We start from the raw sequence: 19332 nt of genomic DNA on the forward strand, positions 1-19332 counted from the left end.
GAGTTCATTCCACCACCTGGGTGCCAGAACAGAGAACATGATGACTGCATATGGTGAAGTCAAATCTACTACTGTTATACTTTAGTAGTGCAGAATTTAGGATGAAATAAATGTGCGTAAGGGAATGTCCTACCAAGGTTATACTGTTACAATTTTTATCCAACTTTTGAGCATTAACACAGTTTAAAGAACACTTCCAGTTACCTATAGCCGCACTGTGTAAGATTTGGGGATTTGGAGACCTCTCTGGTGGAAAAGTGTAATTGCACATAGTGTGTGGAAGAGCAGTTTGCTCTTCCCTGAGCAGATGAATCTAATTATAATGGGTATGTTGAATGTGTAAGTGAATTATCGATCGACTGTTGTCATAATACCTTCATCAGTGTAATGTTGATTTTGCACTTAAAACATTGAACCAATTGTTCTTTTAAAGCCTGTGATGTTAATATGTAAAGATGTATGACATGGCCCAAAAAACGTCCATGATATCTAACCTGATACCTCTGGATCTGTGAAAACTCCGCCCACCCCTCTGCACTGCCATACATTCTTTAATTATAAAATACTAAAAAACTATAAAATACTAATTATTAAATTTCTTTTTATAATTCTTCTACAGTAAAAAATTGCATTGTTACTCCTCCCATAGCTTTCAAACTAGAACCACAACATTTCTAGGATGGCATAAAGTCTATATCTAAAAAGGTTGCTTGTGCTTTTTTATTCAGATTAACTTCGTCCAAACACATATTTTTTCATTGGATTATTGCGGAGAGTACCCAACATCTTGAAACTGTATTTAGCAACTACTTTAGAAGGTATACTGACTAGCAACAACATAGCAATGCCCTAGAACAGCAACCTAACAACACATTAGAAACAACCATACCAATGGTGTAGCTATATCTTAGCAATGACCTAGGATACCAGGAGGAATGCTTAGCATTCTGAAACTGAGTTATACTTAGTAATCACTTGGGATGGCATAGCAACAACCTAGTAACACCATAGCAATCATCTGTTCAAGCATACCAATGGTCTAGCCACATCTTAGCAACCACCTGGGATACCATAGCAGTAGTTTAACAACACCTTAACAACATAGTAACAGCATCACCCTGTCAAGCTAACCTGACAAGTAAAGCATTGTCCTAACAGCTGGAATACCAAAACAACCTTGAAGCAATACCGTAGCAACTACCTGGACATATTATACCAATAAAACCCAATAAAGTTTTTTTGACAAAGATTATTCAACATATTCTCTGAAAATATGTTTAATGACAGAATTTAGCTACTGCTATTATACGTTAGTTTCGAGTCAGCAGAATTTCTGAGTACAAGTATTTCTGAGTATTGAGTACAAGGAAATGCACTAAAGTTACCGCCTGTGAACATCACCAGTATACTAAGAGATGACAGATAGAGATTAGGTTGAAAACACTGAAGAAATTCTTTAAGGCTTCTTACTCATTTACCACTCTACATTATTCAGTAACTACTATGAAACTAATTTGTAAGTTATGTAGTTGTGAGAGTGAGGAATTAAAGTCTGGAGCCGCCAAGAGTTCTTTGGAGTTTAAGGGTTTAATTCTGTTAGCCAATTAAGAACAGATTCTTATTTACAATGGCGGCTGGCAGCACATCGTAGCCCAGAGCTGCTCAGCAGTCAGTGTAACTTTTCATGGAACTTGGCACAGCCTCTTAGCCTCGTCAGAGCAAATGCAAATTGACTGGGATAGAGTCGGTACTCTGGATTTGATTAGTGTGCCACAAGGCAGGGTCGTCTGAGGAGTTAGAGAGGGAAGGAAAGAGGGAGACGAGAAGAGAGGAGGAGAAGAGAGGGGTCGTCTGTCTTGTCGTCTGTCTGTGTGTGTCCTGAGGGGATGGTGTTTAATAATGAGTGAGTGAGAGAGTGAAACGTTTAACATCAGCTGCATTTTTAAACAGACTTTCTCTGAGTGGAGCAAGTGACCCAACTGTCACCTCTATAAATGTGTGTGTGTGTGTGTGTGTGTGTGTGTGCCTGTGCATGTGTTAGTTTTTATACTTTTTCAGGACATGCATGATTCGTGATGCAAGTTCATCCCAAAGGTGTTTGATGAGGTTGAGGTCAGGGCTCTGTGTGGGCCAGTCAAATTCTTCTACACCAAACTGACCCACCAAGCCTTCATGGAGCTTGCTTTGTGTGTCTGATGCACAGTCATGCTGGAACAGAAAAGGTTCTACCCCAAAATGTTCCCAAAAAGTTGGAAGCATTTGGTTGTCCAAAATGTCTTGGCCTGCTGAAGCATTAAGATGTCCCTTCACTGAAACTAAGGGTCCTAGGCCAACCCCTGAACAACCCATATCATTATTCCTCCTACACCAAACTTTACAGTTGACACAATGCAGTGAGGCACGTAATATCGGGTAGACATCAGGTAGACAGAGATAGAGACGCATGATTTGTCACTTAACATAATACATTTACACTGCTTCAGAGTCCACACTACTCCATCCGATGCTTGGCATCGTGCTTGGTGATATAAGGCTTGCATGCAGCTGCTTGGCCACAGGTTTTGTGCTGATGTTAATGCCAGAGGAGGTTTGGATCTCTGCAGTTACTGAATCAGTAGAGCGTTGATGACTTTTATGCACTATGCTCCTCAGCACTTGGACACCCACTCTGTAACTTTACATGGTCTGACACTTCATGTCTGAGTTGCTGTGGTTCCTAAATGCTTCTAATTTTCAATAATACCACTCACAATTGATTGTGTAATACCTAGGAGCAAAGAAATCTCATGAACTGACTTGTTGCAATGGTAGCATCCTATTACAGTACCACACTTGAATTCACAGAGCTCTTTAGAACAACCCATTCTTTCACTCATGCTTGTAAAGACAGACTGTATGGCTAGGTGCTTGATTTTATACACCTGTGGCAATGAAACACCTGAATTCAATGATTAACAGGTGTGTCCACATATTGACATATGGTATATGTTATTATTATTATTATTATACATAGGTAATTGCATAATACATATTACATGTTGTTATGATATGTATACATATGGGAAATGCTGTTATTATGTATAGGTACACACACACACTATATATATAGACAGAAGGCATTACATTTTCCTCACTTTAATTTACATTATGATGTACATTTACATTTACATTATGTGATGAGTATCTTTGGAATATTATTATTATTATTATTAGGATGTATGGGGTGAATGCCTAATATCTACATGTACTTACATGTATATAGCATGTATGGGATGCATTATTATTATTACATATAGTTACATATACTACAAGGTATAAAAAAATGTGTGTTCTAAAATAGTAAATAGTATTCAGCCTCACTTCTCTCTCTCTCTCTGTTTCACTCTGACAATTTGCTCACTCCCTCTTTTTTCAGCTATCACTTCAGCTTTTTGCCAGGCCGAAATGAGGGGCGGGTGAGGGATGGACCTTCCAGAATACAAAATAGGGATAAGTTAGAGATCTGAAAGAGAGGCTAGGTAGAGTGAAAGATAAATAGAAAGAGATAGAGAGAGGGAGAGTGGGATGCTGTATTTTGCTTGCTCCATCTGTTCCTCTGTCCTTTCGACACCTTCTCTCTCTTTCTCTCTCTCTCTCCCTCTCTCTCATTTCCCCAACCAATACCATCTCTCCTTTTTTCCTCTGGTGTTAGATTGCAGATAGAGTAGTATCACTGTGCAATTTTGCTGTTTGGCATCATTTCTCCTTCGGTGTGCATCATTTTCCACGGTGCTCTCTCTGCTGTATCACTGCCCTGTATACTGGTACCATTTGTGTGTGTGTGTGTGTGTGTGTGTGTCTAAGCCTTTCTTACATTCTATATTCTCACCCTAAGCTAGTCTAAGCCTGAGCTTTGACGATTTGTTCGTTGTCTGCTGTCAGTTGCAGTGTGGGGTGATGATCTGTTAAAGGGAAAGTTCACCACTCCTATTTACATTTCACACTGTACAGATTAGTGCTTTAACAATATATCGTGAGATTGTGACAGAGTGCATGGTAGAGATGTGAGAGTACATCGAGGAGAATGGACATGCTGTTAATTATGCCATCCAATGTTGTTTGAGTATCAAAGTTTGCAAACAGTCAGCAGCAATCAGCATCTCACACCTCCTGCCTCACAGCTCTCATGTCGATAGTACGTGGTGTAATGATTGTAGTGACCAGCTTTTCATTTGAATTTGAGTCATGAACTAAGCATCGTGAATCACACTGAAAGTTGAACCTTTCACCCCTAAAATCTTGTACCAAAATAGTAACTATCCAAGAGAAGGAAGAAGCGTTCTTAACCCCTTAAAATCCCAGACTTAATGGAGTCCAGTGCTCCTGCTATTCTCCACCTGCTGGCCTGACCATTTAAGCGGTTTCCCTTTTAATGTGTCTTGATGAAGCAGAATTTCATTCTGGGCCATTTCTGTTGATCCAATTTATGTTCAAACAATGTAAAGGCATATAATGTTCTTTAATGGAGTAAAAAAAATAAAATGATTATAACAGATTTTCAATGCTTTGATGTGACAACAAAAATATCTCACAATTTCTTTTAAGATTGGACTCACCTTGTCATGTGGGATATCACTGCTGTTGGAACCAGCAGACTGCTTAAGGACTGCTTGACTGCTTAAGATTGGCTTCTTATGGTACAAACACAACAGTACTTATTAAGTGTATTTATGTGTTCATTGGTAAATTTGATTTCATTTAGTTTTTTCATTGTTTGTATACTCATTGCTTTAACAGGTACAGGTCATCTGACATGAACAGTAAAAAACAACAGATTATTGTTTCTGTGTAACATGTGGCAGCAGGTGATTTTTATGACAGGGCTGCAATAAAAACACACCCACAGGAAACAAAGGGGTGCGCAATAGTCAACACAACTGAGTATCTCATTATTTGCTGCAAAGAAAACTCCTACCTTTTGATGCATGATTTCAGCCAGCCAGAATGCACCTGACAGTCTTGACGGTTATGCCAGCTTAGTGAGTCATAGATGTCAGACACTCTGTGTCCAAGGTTTTCTTACACACCAGTATGCATGCCACAGACAGAGATGTACAGTACTGTAAAGATATTTAACAGGACTTGCAGCAAGTAGTGCTTAAATCAGTGAACATGGCTTGTAGCTCTGTGAAACCACAGGAACAAAAGTTCCTCTTGTAGTACAGCAGATAGTAACATCACTGGGAGCAATCCAGTGGCTCAGTCAAATGATTATATCTGTGAACAGTTTCGTAAAAATATGAAGTTCTGTGGAAGCGCAGCAGATCAGGAGTGTTTATTTCTGGTAGGATTTGAGCAATGCCATGGGGATGAGCTCTCTGAAGCCTGAAAGACTACTCGAGCACAAAACAGCCCTGGCATGAGTGATCACATCAGAATCTACACCTATACCCTTTTCACATTAGGAGATGCCAGAACCCATCAGATGTTTTTTTTACTATTTCAGTTTCTGTTGATTAAAAATTTTTGGCAAATGTCAAGCCTTATTTGTATCATTTGGGCCTCCAAAAAGGTCATTTTCTCAGCTTCCAGTCTACATTAAGAGAAACAGGAAGGAGTGGAGTCCTCTAGGCTGGGAAGACATGTTTGTGCATTTCATTTGTACATTTTAAGGACAAACATGTTCTGACCTTGTAGCAAAACTCAGAAAAAATATACTAGAGGTTGCACAATTAATCATTTTTAAGTATGACTGGTCATAGTTTATCCTTGGTTAACCCTTTAAGGCAGACACAAGAAAAATAGCCACGTATACATGCAGCCTAATAATCCATTAATAATCCAATTAATAGCTCAATCGGAATAGAATATGTCCATGTATACACCTCAGTTGGAATAGCCTAGTCCGACTGTAACATTTACTCGAAGTTTTAATCCACACATGAGCACCATTTTTGATCAGATTACTTGTAGTGTGCATGTAAACAAAGGTTATCATCAGATTGTTGAGTAGAGTGAGCATATAAACACTTAATCTGTCTTAATCTGTATTCAGAATGTATTCAATTGGATTGGCAAAAATCTTTGCATGTAAACACAGCCAATGATGTTTCTACCATTTAATCCACTCTCCTCCTTTATTAATACTTATTTGACTTGGAAAGAGTGTGATCTGACAAAACTAAAAAAGCTTAGTTTTTAATCAGTTTGTGTCACAAACTGCCTTTTTGCACAAGAAAATGAATGAATAGAAATGTCACATATGTCATATTTTATCACTACTTATTAAACAAGACAAGTAAAGAGTACCTATATAGTGATTTCATTGTTTGAATACTTGCTCTTCAAAGAGTTAATTTAGTATTCAAGTATCTGTGCGCATGGCTGTAACTAACTACTAGGACACAGAGGTCCGGACCTCGATAGTTTCAGAATTTTTTCCCTTCACTTTTTTCCATTCATGAGATTAACTGTAAAAACAGCACCATTATGATGATGCATTATGCTGCATATTTTATGGTAATGTGATTTGTTTTCTGTGGGTGTGGTCACTGTATTATGGCCAATCAAAATCTGCCAAGCTCCTAAAATTATCACAGGTATCAGAATCTTTCCTCTCATGTATGTCTTTGCTTTCGTGCACCAGGTTTTATCAGATTCTGATGAAAAACGTTTGTTGATCAAGCTAAATGACAGCTAGTCTCTATTATGTATTATTAAATCTATTATATGTTACTACGACTATCATGGCAAGGGTGATCCTAAGCACAACGCCAAGCCTAAAATTCCCTTCCATATGAAAAAATTGCAGTAATGCACAAGCTCTAGTGGCTTTTGTAACATGGTGGCCAACATAAAATATGATAAAATACAACATTTTCAGAAAATAACTTATTATTATTAATAATTGACATTAACAAGTATTCCATTAAGAAATACGGAGAATACAGAGATTACGAGTTCGATCCCTGGTGATGCTACAGCCATCCGCAGCTGGGAGTCCAAGAGAGCACAATTGGCCTCGCTCTCTGTGAGTGTGTAGGATGGCTCTCCCATCTCCCGCATCACTCAATGTGATGCTAGTTAGCGCAGGTGTCTGTTAGCTGACGTAACAGATCTGGCGGTTGGCGCTTTCCTCTGAATGCATTCGGCTGTCCAGTGACGTTGCGTGAGCAGCAGTTCGAAAAGAAGTGGTGGCTGGTTTCGCCGGTCTCGGAGCAAGCCTGTGCTAGCCTTCACCCTCCTAACACTGATGGCATCATGTGATTGGGGTAGTCCTAACTAGTGAATGGAATTGGAAACGATTAAATTTGGAGGAAATTTGGCTGTCCAAACAGCAGAGTCTCTTGCTGTCTTCAAACGCAGACTGAAGACTCATCTCTTTACACATCACTTAAATGAGCATTGAATTAAGTATTGTTTGCAATATATTGTGCTCCACTTGTACATCATATTTTATTGTATTGCACTGTATTTTGTAGTTTACTTTATTGTTGAATGCACTGTGTATTGTAGTTTATTGTATTGTATTGCATGGCACTCCATGGCACAGAGTTCTGTGCTCAACTCTGTTCCTTTTTCTGGGTATCCACACTGACTTTTGTATCTAACAGTACCTGAGCTCAGGACTGTCTTTCTCTCTATCCTATTGGTAACTAGCAAAGATACTTTCTCTAGATAGACAAAGCATTTCTTGTAAGTCGCTCTGGATAAGAGCATCTGCTAAATGCTGTAAATGTAATGTCAATGAGAAAAATAGGGTAAAAATCCAAAAAAAGAAAGAAATGTAGTTCTTTTAGTGTATGGTATCATACCAACCATGTACTGCTCAATGAGGAAAAGAATGTTCAGTTGCCCATCGCTGTATATTGTAGTCATTTCATGACTATTTAAAACTTTTTGTTGTATTACAATGAGCATATGATAGCATAGCACTGTTTAATGCAAAAACCTTCACATTATAAGCACTTTTTGGTCACCAAATTGCCAAATTCTCATTCTGGGGCTGAATCTCAAATGGCTCCCTGATCCCTACATAGTGCATTACGTAGGAATTTAAATACTGGATCCTGGAGCTTAACGGTCGAAAAATCCATTCAAGTGACATTTTAGACTTTCGTACTGCCGTTTTACAGTGAATCATACTGTAAGTACTTTAATTCAAGGCTGTAATATTAATGTTGGAGTTGTTTTAGCCTGTTAGCTAGCTGAACAGCCTAGTTCTAGTTAAGAATGTTCTGTGTGTGTGTTTGGTGTGAGAGTTTATAAGTTGACCTAAAGTAATCTATTGTTTGACCTTTGTCAAGAACAGGGGGAGCAAGAGGAAGGCGTACTAAGACACTGGAGCAGTAGTACCAACGCACACACCCACACTCAACATCATTTGGCTGACGCTCTTATCCACAGTGACTTACAATTAGATTATTTTTACACAGGTAGGCGGAGGTGGTGTTAGGAGTCTTGCCCAAGGACTCTTATTGGTATAGTGTAGGGTGTTTGCCAAGGTGGGAATTGAACCCCAGCCTACAGCATAGAAGGCAGAGATGTTACCCACTATACCAACCACACACACACACACACACACACACACACACACACACACACACACACACACACACACACACACACACACACACACACACACACACACACACACACACACACACACACACACACACACACACACACACACACACACACACACACACACACACACACACACACACACACACACACACACACACACACACACACACACACACACAGCTGGTGATATATGTTATGAGTCGTAATGTGTTTCTGGAGTTCTACACCCTCTTCCTTCTGCTGGGCGCAAAATGTCTCAGACGGTTACTAGGAAACAGAAGTCATGAGATTTTACTGCAGTTCCTCTGTGGTGTGTGTGTCTGAGAGAGATTGTGATGCTGTCAGTGCTGCATTTATTGGAATACCAGGCCATTGTTTTCTTGCTACCAGCATGACATTGATAATGTGGACTCCCTCTCTGATGCTCTCTCTGCAAATGAAGCTGTATAGTTAGTAATTAATTCGTATTAGCAGACTTGTCTTCACACTTTCATCATCAAAGTTAGCAGCTTTTTTCATCATCAGAGGCATCAAATATTTTGAGTGGCAGATTATGAAAGAGTCACTTAATTCTACATATGTGTATGTGTATAGGTACTTACATAACACATGTTGAGCATAATATTATTACATATATTACTACATTATTACCATATATACACATTACCTATAGCTGCTTACATGTATAATGGCACATTATATAATGTGTATATATATATATATATATATATATATATATATATATATATATATGACCCATTTAAAATACTCATGGGACACATATATGACCCTACGTCTTGACATTGTATAAAACTGTGACTGTGTGAGCTAATCTGCAGGGTGACAGCTCTCTATGCTCCCCTGCTCCTCTGACACAGCAGGGTGTGTGTGCACGGCAGTTGGCAGGCACTTTGAGTGTGTGCCTGTTTGTTCTCTGTGCTGCACCCCCATTGGCACACTAGGGTTCCAAGCATCAATCAATGGGCCTTGCTGAAAAGGACGGGTCAACCTTTCTGAATGAATTCTTTCCTCCAGCAGAGGCAAGAGACCAGGGCAAGCTGTAATCAGCAGGACTCTTAATGTTGTGGGGAAAAAGAGGGACAAAACACTCACACATATGTGCCTTTGTTTTTGTACACCGTCAGGACATGTATTTATACATCTGTCCGTATGTATTATATATGTAATACATGCATATATATATATATGTGTTTGTGCCTGTGGAAGTACTCATGCCAAACAGATGTATCCATCTGCAGAATCTGAATATTGTAAGTCTACCTACTTTAGTTGTAGCCAGTTCCCAGTGCAATAATTCTTTCCCTTCCTACACAACAGTGCCAACAATATGGGTGAAGAAGGAAAGTTGCGCATTCTTCTGCTGATACTTGTGAAGTCAGTTGCATTTTCCTTTTGTCTACATTCACATTCCAAGCCTTATTGTTTGATTCTGATCTTTTAGCTTTCTTATTTTTATGTTCATGTTTGTGTTTGTAAATGTCTGATCCACATCTGTCTGCTGAGCTTAGTGATGTTCTGAAAGGATCAACCTGCATACGTTTTATTATGCTAGCTGCTGCCATGTTAGCTGAATGGACCAGTCACATTGCCTTGCTCACTGCAAAAAGGTAGAAGCCAAGCAGAACCATAGCGTTACTTTCAAAATCAGTAATATTTTTACAATGAAGTTGGTACCACTGCTGTGTTTCCTTGGTAAATAAGAAAGAACTAGTTGGTTATATGTTATATGGCTCATGTCACATATGAAATCAATGAGAAATCACTTAGGAATGTAGTTTTAAGATGACGTGAAAAGATCAGATCTGTCTGACATTTAAGCAAAATATCGAATACTGCTGCTTCAGCTCTGTAATATCAATATAGTCTTTGAACTGTCTGTGGGGAGCAGCAGTTTTTGGCCAAAAATGTTTCAAAAAGAGAAGAATAGAGCCAAACACACTTCAGATCCTATGCTGGATGTACTGAGAAGTTCCACTGCAGATACAGTCGATAAGCTGAGATGTTTTTACTTGTAAGGGTAATGTAGCTAACAATTGCAGATGAAGGAACTAGCAGCACTGGTTCAAATTAGCTTTTATACTGAGAATGTAGTCTTTTATGTCTCACGGAAACGTGGCTAACCGGCAACATTCCCGATGCCAACGTGGGCATTCCCGGCTTCACCACCGTGAGAGTGGACAGGGAGACTAAACTGAGTGGCAAAAGCAAAGGTGAGGGACTCATGCTTTTTGTTAACATCAGATGGTGCAACCCAGGACATTTGAATGTGAAGGAGATAATCTGCTGTCGGGATATTGAACTGCTGGTGGTGCATCTTCATCAATATTGTGTGCCTAGGGAGCTATCACATGCCATTGTTGTTTGTGTTTATGTTGTTGTTTGTATTTACGGCATGGATGCTGAGACAATGTGTGACGTCATACACGCTATCATCGTGAGACTTCAGACCCAGCACCCTTAGGCTTTCATTGCCATCTCTGGTGATTTTAACCACATTACACTGGACTCAGTGCTCACTTATTTTTACCAGTATGTAGACTGCCCCACCAGGAAGAACAGGACAATTGATCTCCTTTACGCCAATGTGAAGGATGCATACATGGCCACACCCCTGTCCCCTCTGGGAAAATCTGACCACAACCTGGTCTACCTGCAGCCTCAGTACAAACCCCATGTCTGGAGACAGCCTGTAACTACTCAATTCAGGAAATGGTCTCTTGAAGCTGAAGCAGCTCCCAGGGATTGTTTCAAATCCACAGAATGGAGTGTACTGCAGGAGCCATATGGGGAGGACACTGAGGGGATTACACACTGCATGACAGACTACATGAACTTTTGCATGAACATTGTTGTTCCTGTGAAAACTGTACGCTGCTTTGCTAATAACAAGCCCTGGATAACCAGCAATGTCAAAGGCCTGCTGAACAAGAAGAAGACAGCCTTTAAAGACAACAACCAGGAAGAGCTTAGGAGCGTACAGAGGGAGCTCAAAGTCCAGTTGCGAGAGGCCAAGGAGCATGAGGGAGGTATGGAATGGTATGAAGACCATTACAGGCTATAAGCAGTGGATGGACAGTGACACAGAGAAAGCCAATGAGTTCAACATCTTCTATAACTGGTTTGACTTCCCTATTCAGATCTCCACAGCACCTGCATGTCCAGCAGTCACCTTCACACCCTCCCTTTTCTCAGCTCCTGGCGCTTCAGTCTCTGTCTGCCTGGACATCAACACCTCATCTTCTCTTATTGGTATTCATGCCACCCTCCCAAAGGCTGACAGCACAAACATCACGGCCCCCTCTACCCCCTCTTCACACATTAATGCATCAGATCTGATCTGCAGCACCGCTGCAGCCCCCCTCCCCCTCTGCACATCTTCACTGCAGATCAAGTTACAGGTGAGCTGAGGAAACTCCACACAAGGAAAGCAGCTGGTCCAGACAAAGTACATCCTAGACTACTTAGGTCCTGTGCTGCTGAGCTGGGGGCACCCCTACAGCACATCTTCAACCTGAGCCTGTGCTTGGGGAGGGTTCCCACACTGTGGAAGACATCATGCCTCATTCCAGTTCCCAAGAGGGAGTGACCCAGTGAACTCAATGACTTCAGGTCTGTTGCTCTAACTTCATATGTCATGAAGACGCTGGAGTGCCTTCTTCTACACCTTCTCAGACCCCAGGTTTGACACTCAAAGGGCCCCCTTGCAGTTTGCCTACAGGGAGAAAGTGGGAGTGAATGATGCCATGCTATATCTCCTCCACTGAGCCAACTCTTATCTGGACATGGGTGGTTGTGCTGTAAGAGTCATGTTCTTTGATTTTTCCAGTGCCTTTAATACCATTCAGCCCCTCCGAGAGACAAGCTGGTTAACATGCAAGTGGATCAACACCTGGTCTCCTGGATTACTGAATACCTCACTGGCAGACCTCAGTATGTCAGGCTGAAGGACTGTACATCAGACACTGTGGTCAGCAGCACAGGAGCACCACAAGGGACTGTACTTTCTCCTTTTCTCATCATATTGTACACCTCAGACTTTTAGAACCACTCTGAGATGTACCACATGCAGAAGTTCTCAGATGACACTGCCATTGTGGCTTGTGTAAGGGAAGGGCAGGAGGAGGAGTACAAGACCCTGGTGAAAGACTTTGTGGAGCAGTGCCATGGGAACAACCTGCTTCTGAGCACTGCCAAGACTAAGGAGATGGTGGTGGACTTTCGCAGGGATAGGCCACCCACACAGCCAATCTCTATTGAGGGGGTTGAAGTGGAGAGGGTAGTGACCTACAGGCATCTCAGTCTGCAGCTGGATGATAAGTTGAACTGGTAAGCCAACACAGACATCCTGTACAGGAAGGCTCAATGCAGGCTCTACTTCCTGAGGAGGCTGAGGTCCTTTAACATCTGTAGGAAGCTCCTGCAGATGTTCTATCAGACCATGGTTGCCAGCTGTCTTTTTTATGCTGTGGTGTGCTGGAGAGGAAGCATAAAAAGGAGAGACGAGATGTGATGGGACAAGCAGGTCAGGCGAGCGGGGTCAGTGGTCGGTGTGGAACTGGACTCTGTGGTCAAGGTAGCTGAGAGAAGGACATTACACAAACTGCTCTCCATTATGGAGGATGATGGCCACCCACTGCACACCATCTTCATGTACAGGAAGAGCAGGAAGGGTTTAGTGGCAGGTTGCTGTCACAGAGCTGTTCAACTGACAGATTCAGGAGATCCATCAGGCTCTTTAGCTCTTCCCAGGGGGGGCAGAAGAGAAGGGTAAAGAGAGAAGAGGACTGAATCTGAATCTCATGTTAAATCTCATGTTAAATCATGAATCATCATAGGTCTCATACTTGATCTTGTGTGTCTTTATCCATCTGCACATATAGATAGCATGCTGCACATATTGCACTTTCTGCATACCTTATTGCACATCTTGCACATCTGGACACTAGACACTTTATTTGGTACCAATATCTGCACATATTTATTCATTCAGTATGGCCATTATATGCCATTACCTGTAACTTCTAGTACAGTCGTTATTGCACTGCGTCTTTCATCTCAGATTATAGATATTATTACAGATTGTTGTACGTGTCACATGTCACGTGCGGAATTTTATGTCTTTTCTTTGGCAGATATAGGCAAATATACACTGTTTTGTATATTTTTGTATATCTTGCTCAATGGTGACTCATACTGTATGATATATGCTATATAGGCCATGTATGGATCATATATGGACAAAACCTACAATTTATGCTCACACTGTATGGTTTGACTGACATGCTATGCCTTTACAGGCACAGACAATTTCAAATAAAGCCGTTTCATTCAAAATAACATGCTGCGGGCTGAGAACTGAGCACATGCACTGAGAAACTGATACAGCAGTACTGCTAACACTGGGCAACGAAGTTAAACCAGTTGGTGATGTATAAGAGTAGGACAATGCAGTCTTGCCACAGCCTATTTTTTTTAAATCACTGTATTAATATTTATACTTCTCTATTACAATCAAACAGAATAAAGTCAATGCAGATGGACTTAGTAGCAAATCATGACTCTTTTGCCTCCTTTTAGCTGGCCTACAGCAGTGCTTAAAATGGTCTAAAATCACACAGTGTATTCCTGTTGGTTATCTGCGAAGACCAGAATGTTTAAAGTGATCAACAACTTTGTGTCCGACTGTCATAGAGTCACACTTAACTCTTCTTTGTGTAACCAGAGCCTCTCCTACTGCATTTGTTCATTAGTGTGGCAGCATACACTTGGGTTCTGTCACACTGTATCAGCCGATATTGGTGAATTTTTATGATTAGGAGTAAATGAGTGCAGTATTGAGCCGATACTGGATACCAGTATCAGTATCAATGCATCCCTAGTTAAGTTGTACAGTAATTTATACTGTTTCCCAAGCCACACTGACAAAGTTGACCTACGTGAAGACCTGTATGTGGTTTGAGTGGGTTGAGAGAAGTTCTAAGAATTTATAGAAAAGATTTGGGTGACTGTTGACTTCTTGTGTTTGTTTGTTAGCTACACTATTCTCGTAGCTCCAGCGTTAAACTAACGAAGCAAAATTTGGACAACGAACATGTCTTGGTTCCACTCACCCTGTATCTGGGGTGAGTGGAACAATGTGTAGGTTACGTTATTCACTGCTCCATTCTTTTGTGTAGTTTTTGAGGTGCTACTTTTGTGCTTCTGTTTAAGTTGTTTTTTGGAAAGGCCTTTTTTTATGAAGGTTGCATTACTTTTGTTTGAGTTTTACTCTGTTTACCTGATATGTGTGCCTACAGTGATATAACAGGAACTGCTCACTAACAGAATGTTTGGAAGGCCCAAGCCTGGATGAGTTACTTTATGTAGTCCATCACTTACTTGTTTTCATTTTCTTTTGCCAAGTCAGAGTTTCTGCTGAGATTAAAACTACAGCATGCAGTACATTCTGTCCTGAAGGCTGCTGCACACTGCACATAAAAATTTGAAACCTTTGTTTTTAATGAACATGTACAGAATTTGAAAACTGTTTCTCAGCAGGTCACAGCGCTCCACTCGGTATTGTGCCATACATTACATTAAAACCATATTCGGACAAAAGAAAGCCCGTAGTATATCACATGTGGATTGAAATGTACAGAGAAATGCAATAAGTCTTTTAGATAAACAGACAAATGCTGATGATATGTTAACTCAGATAACATTACAACACTTTCAAAAAAGATGGTTCTTCAGGGGTTCTTTACTAGAGGAAACAGTTCTGATTAGAACCATGGGTTCCATATAGAACCAATTCATGTATAACCTGCACCAAAAAGAGTCCTTCTGTTATTACATGCTTATAACGTAACAATAGCAAAACCCTTTTTAATGCTATACAGAAGCATTTTCAAAAAGGTTCTATGTATAAGGGTATACTGCACATTCTCCGACAATCTGAAAAACGATTTCATCACGCAAAGACACATTTAAACAGGAAGTCGTTCAATATAGAACTCATGATTCCAAGTAGAACTGTTCTTTTTATGTAAGAACCTTTGAAGAACCATCTTTTTTGGGAATGTGGTGAAATGGTTCTTCAGAGACAGAGAATGTGTTATGTACACACTTAAAAAAGATGCTTCTTTAGGGGTTCTTTGGTAAAGAAAATGGTCCTTTATGTAACAATGAACACTCAAAGAACACTTAGCACGATTGTGAAAAGGTTCTTGTGAAAAGGAGGGTGTGCTTTATATGATTCGATATAGAACCTTTTCAAAAAGGGTTCTTTATAACACCATCAATATTCATTTATTATTATGATTTTAAGCCTGTAACAATAGAAGAACCCTTTTTGGTGCTACATAGACCCCTTTTCAAAAAGGTTCTATATAGAGCCACCTGCAGCACATTCTCCATCAATCTGAAGAATTATTTAAAGATGCAAAGAACCTGTTAATCATGCAAAGTGTTCTTTGAGTGTTTATGGTTCTATACTGCATCAGTCTGAAGAACCAATTCATCATGCAAAGATCCATTTAAACATAAAATGGTTCCATAGAGAACTCTTGGTTCTTAATAGAATCATCCCCTTTGCCTAGGAACCTAAGAAGGACCATCCTTTTTGAGATGTTGCCCAGAATTGTTTTCAGTTACTGGTGCCAAACATGACAAATTTACACTGAAAGTTTTATTTCATTACATTTATATGAGAAGAGTGTAAGAGTGAACTTGATGTTTATCAGCACTCTCACTGTGAAGCTCTGTATGCAGTATAGCACCGTTGTGATGTTAAACTACACAATGTGGTGCAGTGCTCCAGTGTGTGGTGCTCCGATTCCATCGTGAAACTCTGAAACTCTACAAGCTGATATGTGTTGAGTGTCTCAGCACTCTCAAGGGAGGTTACTAAGTGATCGACATTATCAGTGTATGAAATACCCTCTGGTATTTGGGGGGTCCCATGCCGGATGACTATTCCAGCGTTGTCTAGCTGCTAACTCACTCACTATGGCACCGTTAATGCTGGCGTTAAAGGCAGCAAAATGTTTGGAAACACTCTTTTATAGTTTCTTAATACAGTATGCCACACATGCTGTACTAAGATCTGAGACAGCTGAGATCTTAGACATTTCCTCTGTTGTCATGATTTCATGATAAGCTGATTTTCAGGGACCCGTCAGAATTCTAATTCTAAGAAATGCAGGGGTCAAAGATGTTAACACCTCTGTATTTCGCACCTTGAACGTTATTGTCTAGCAGCGAGGGAAGACTGCCATTTCATTGGCCAAATGGTAAGCTGCGCAGCTGGGATTTAAACCTAGATCTCTCTTTTTGGGCTCCCCTTCACACCCACGTTTTTGCTCTTGTAGCAATGTTCCATCCCAGCCACTTGCTGGGGTGAAACAGTGGGGTGTGTGAGTGTGTGAAGACCATAACTGATGACACATGCATTTATACACACCATCTGCTGCCCCCTCCTGCGCTGACTAGTGCTGATGTCATCACCGTTGGACGACTATCAAAGCAGTGGGTCCTCCAGTGCCCGGGTTGGCATCTGTGCAGGCGGAATGCTGTCAGTGTGGGCGTTCTTTAGAATGTCTCACACACACGCGCACCCACGCACACGCACACACACTCACACACACACACACACACACACACACACACACACACACACACACAGATGCACAAACACTCTCCATCAAAACAAATCTGCTCATGATGAGCAACTTCATCAAAGCTGATCCTCTCCTCTGTCTCTGAAATGTGAAAAGACTTTCAGCCAGAATGAAAAAAAAGCATTAGTTGACCCATCCATCCATCCATCCATTTTCTAAGCCGCTTCTCCGTCAGGGTCGCGGGGGGGTGCTGGAGCCTATCCCAGCAGTCTTCGGGCGAAAGGCAGGATACACCCTGGACAGGTCGCCAGTCCATCGCAGGGCAGACAGACAGACACAGACAGTCACTCACACCTAGGGGTAATTTAGCATGTCCAATTGGCCTGACTGCATGTCTTTGGACTGTGGGAGGAAACCGGAGAACCCGGAGGAAACCCACGCAGACACGGGGAGAACATGCAAACTCCACACAGAGAGGACCCCGGTCACCCGGCCGGGGAATCGAACCTAGGCCCTCCTCGCTGTGAGGCAACAGTGCTACCCACCACGCCACCGTGCCGCCCGCATTAGTTGACCCTTAGAAATATTATTCTGCAGATTTTTCTTCTTTTACTTCTGCAAGTCAGTCAATAAGATATAATCAAAGTCATTCAGAGTGGTTTCATGTGCAATGCTGCATTCTAGAGAAACTTACCAACTCTTTTTCTTCACAGTGGTGGCAATCAGAACCAGGACTCACAACACAAATGGCTACAACACAAATATAGCCATTTTATTTGCTCTCCGAAATCACCAGCTACATAGCTTTTTATATGTAATGGTGATGTTGGCAAGATAGTGGTAGATCTGTCAAAAGAGTCAAAAGAATGTGTTCTAGGCCAAAACTTTATTTAAAACCTTTTGGAAAGTAAGGCTTTAGGCAGTGTATTTGTTACCAAGTAATAATGTTCTGTGATGGAGGCATTAAATATTTTGGACGTCTGGTTTCCATCACCTCCACTGTGAACAATTCTGATTCTGTAAAATTCTTTAGAATAGAGCTTTTCACATTAAACCACTCTGAATGACGTTGTTTACGTCTTAACTATTTCATTATTCAGGAATTTTGAAAAATTGGTGGAATTCCATTTTAATGTAAACAAGTGGCTATTTCTGCTATTTAAAAGAGAGACTTTACATTTCTGAATACTTAATGGTTAATATGTAAACATTCAGAGTCATTCAGAGTGGTTTGGTGTGAAATGCTCAGTTTTAGAGGAACTTACTGAGTCAGAATTGCTCACAGTGCTGGTGGTAGGAAATTAAATTCTAAAGTTTGATGGCTCATTGAGACTTTTTACATACATTGTATAATAATACACTGCCTAATACTGAGATAAGCTTTGGCCTAACATATTTTTATCCATTCCTTAGAATTACCAATATTTTACTATCATTAACAATACATATAAAAACTCTAGACACATAGGTTCACTGGTGGTTTTGGATAGTAAATAATAAGGCTATATTTGAAGGGTTTCACTGGAAAGCGCATTCTAGACCACTTTAAAGACTTTTCTCTTTTTTATGATATGTGTTGTTGGGAGTGTGCTTTACACATGTGAGAAATATCACTGTTGTGTTATGATTAAAATGACCTCTGTTAGAGAAATGTAAACAGCATTTTTTATTTGTTATACCCAAAAGTTGTTACAAATGGATATACAGCCTTTTGGAATGAAACTCTTCGTTTGTGTTGTAGACATTGCAACTCCTGGTTCCTATCACCACCACTGTAAAGACAACCGAGTTGGTAAGTTGCTCTACAATGCACCATTTCACCTTGTATAATCCTGTTTACATGTTTACATCTCAATAATTTAGAGAAATGTATGCAGAAATGTGGAAAAATGGAGGAGTTCTGTCTTGTTAATAACTTCATTTCTCAGTGCTGTTGTTGTATTCATTTGATACATAAAGAGCTAAAAATATATTTTTTTACTTAATTTGTCACAAACTGCATTTTTGAACAAGAAAAATAGGTTATACTTCAGTTGCGTTTTATCATTACTCTGATAAACCCAGTCAGTCATAATCTCTTATAGATCTGAACTCTAAAGCTCACACGCTCACTTAGAAAATCACAGTGCATGCAATAGCAAAGGCAGAC

The 19332-nt window shown here is 40.4% G+C and overlaps 1 protein-coding gene across 12 annotated transcripts in view; it reads left to right on the forward strand.

Moving 5' to 3' along the window:
- Positions 1-19332, forward strand: part of si:ch211-278a6.1 (SRC kinase signaling inhibitor 1) — a 244733-nt gene that overhangs the window by 22112 nt on the left and 203289 nt on the right. For 10 of the 12 annotated variants that reach the window (XM_037544604.1, XM_037544606.1, XM_037544611.1 and 7 more), the window contains exon 2: positions 18925-18975. The exons of the other annotated variants lie outside the window; for them this stretch is intronic. In XM_037544604.1, coding sequence (XP_037400501.1) covers positions 18925-18975 — 51 coding nt within the window. The remainder of the gene's footprint in view (positions 1-18924; positions 18976-19332) is intronic. 12 annotated transcript variants of the gene reach the window in all.

The sequence above is a fragment of the Pygocentrus nattereri genome, chromosome 14 (assembly GCF_015220715.1).
Source record: "Pygocentrus nattereri isolate fPygNat1 chromosome 14, fPygNat1.pri, whole genome shotgun sequence".
NCBI classification, from domain to species: Eukaryota; Metazoa; Chordata; class Actinopteri; order Characiformes; family Serrasalmidae; genus Pygocentrus; species Pygocentrus nattereri.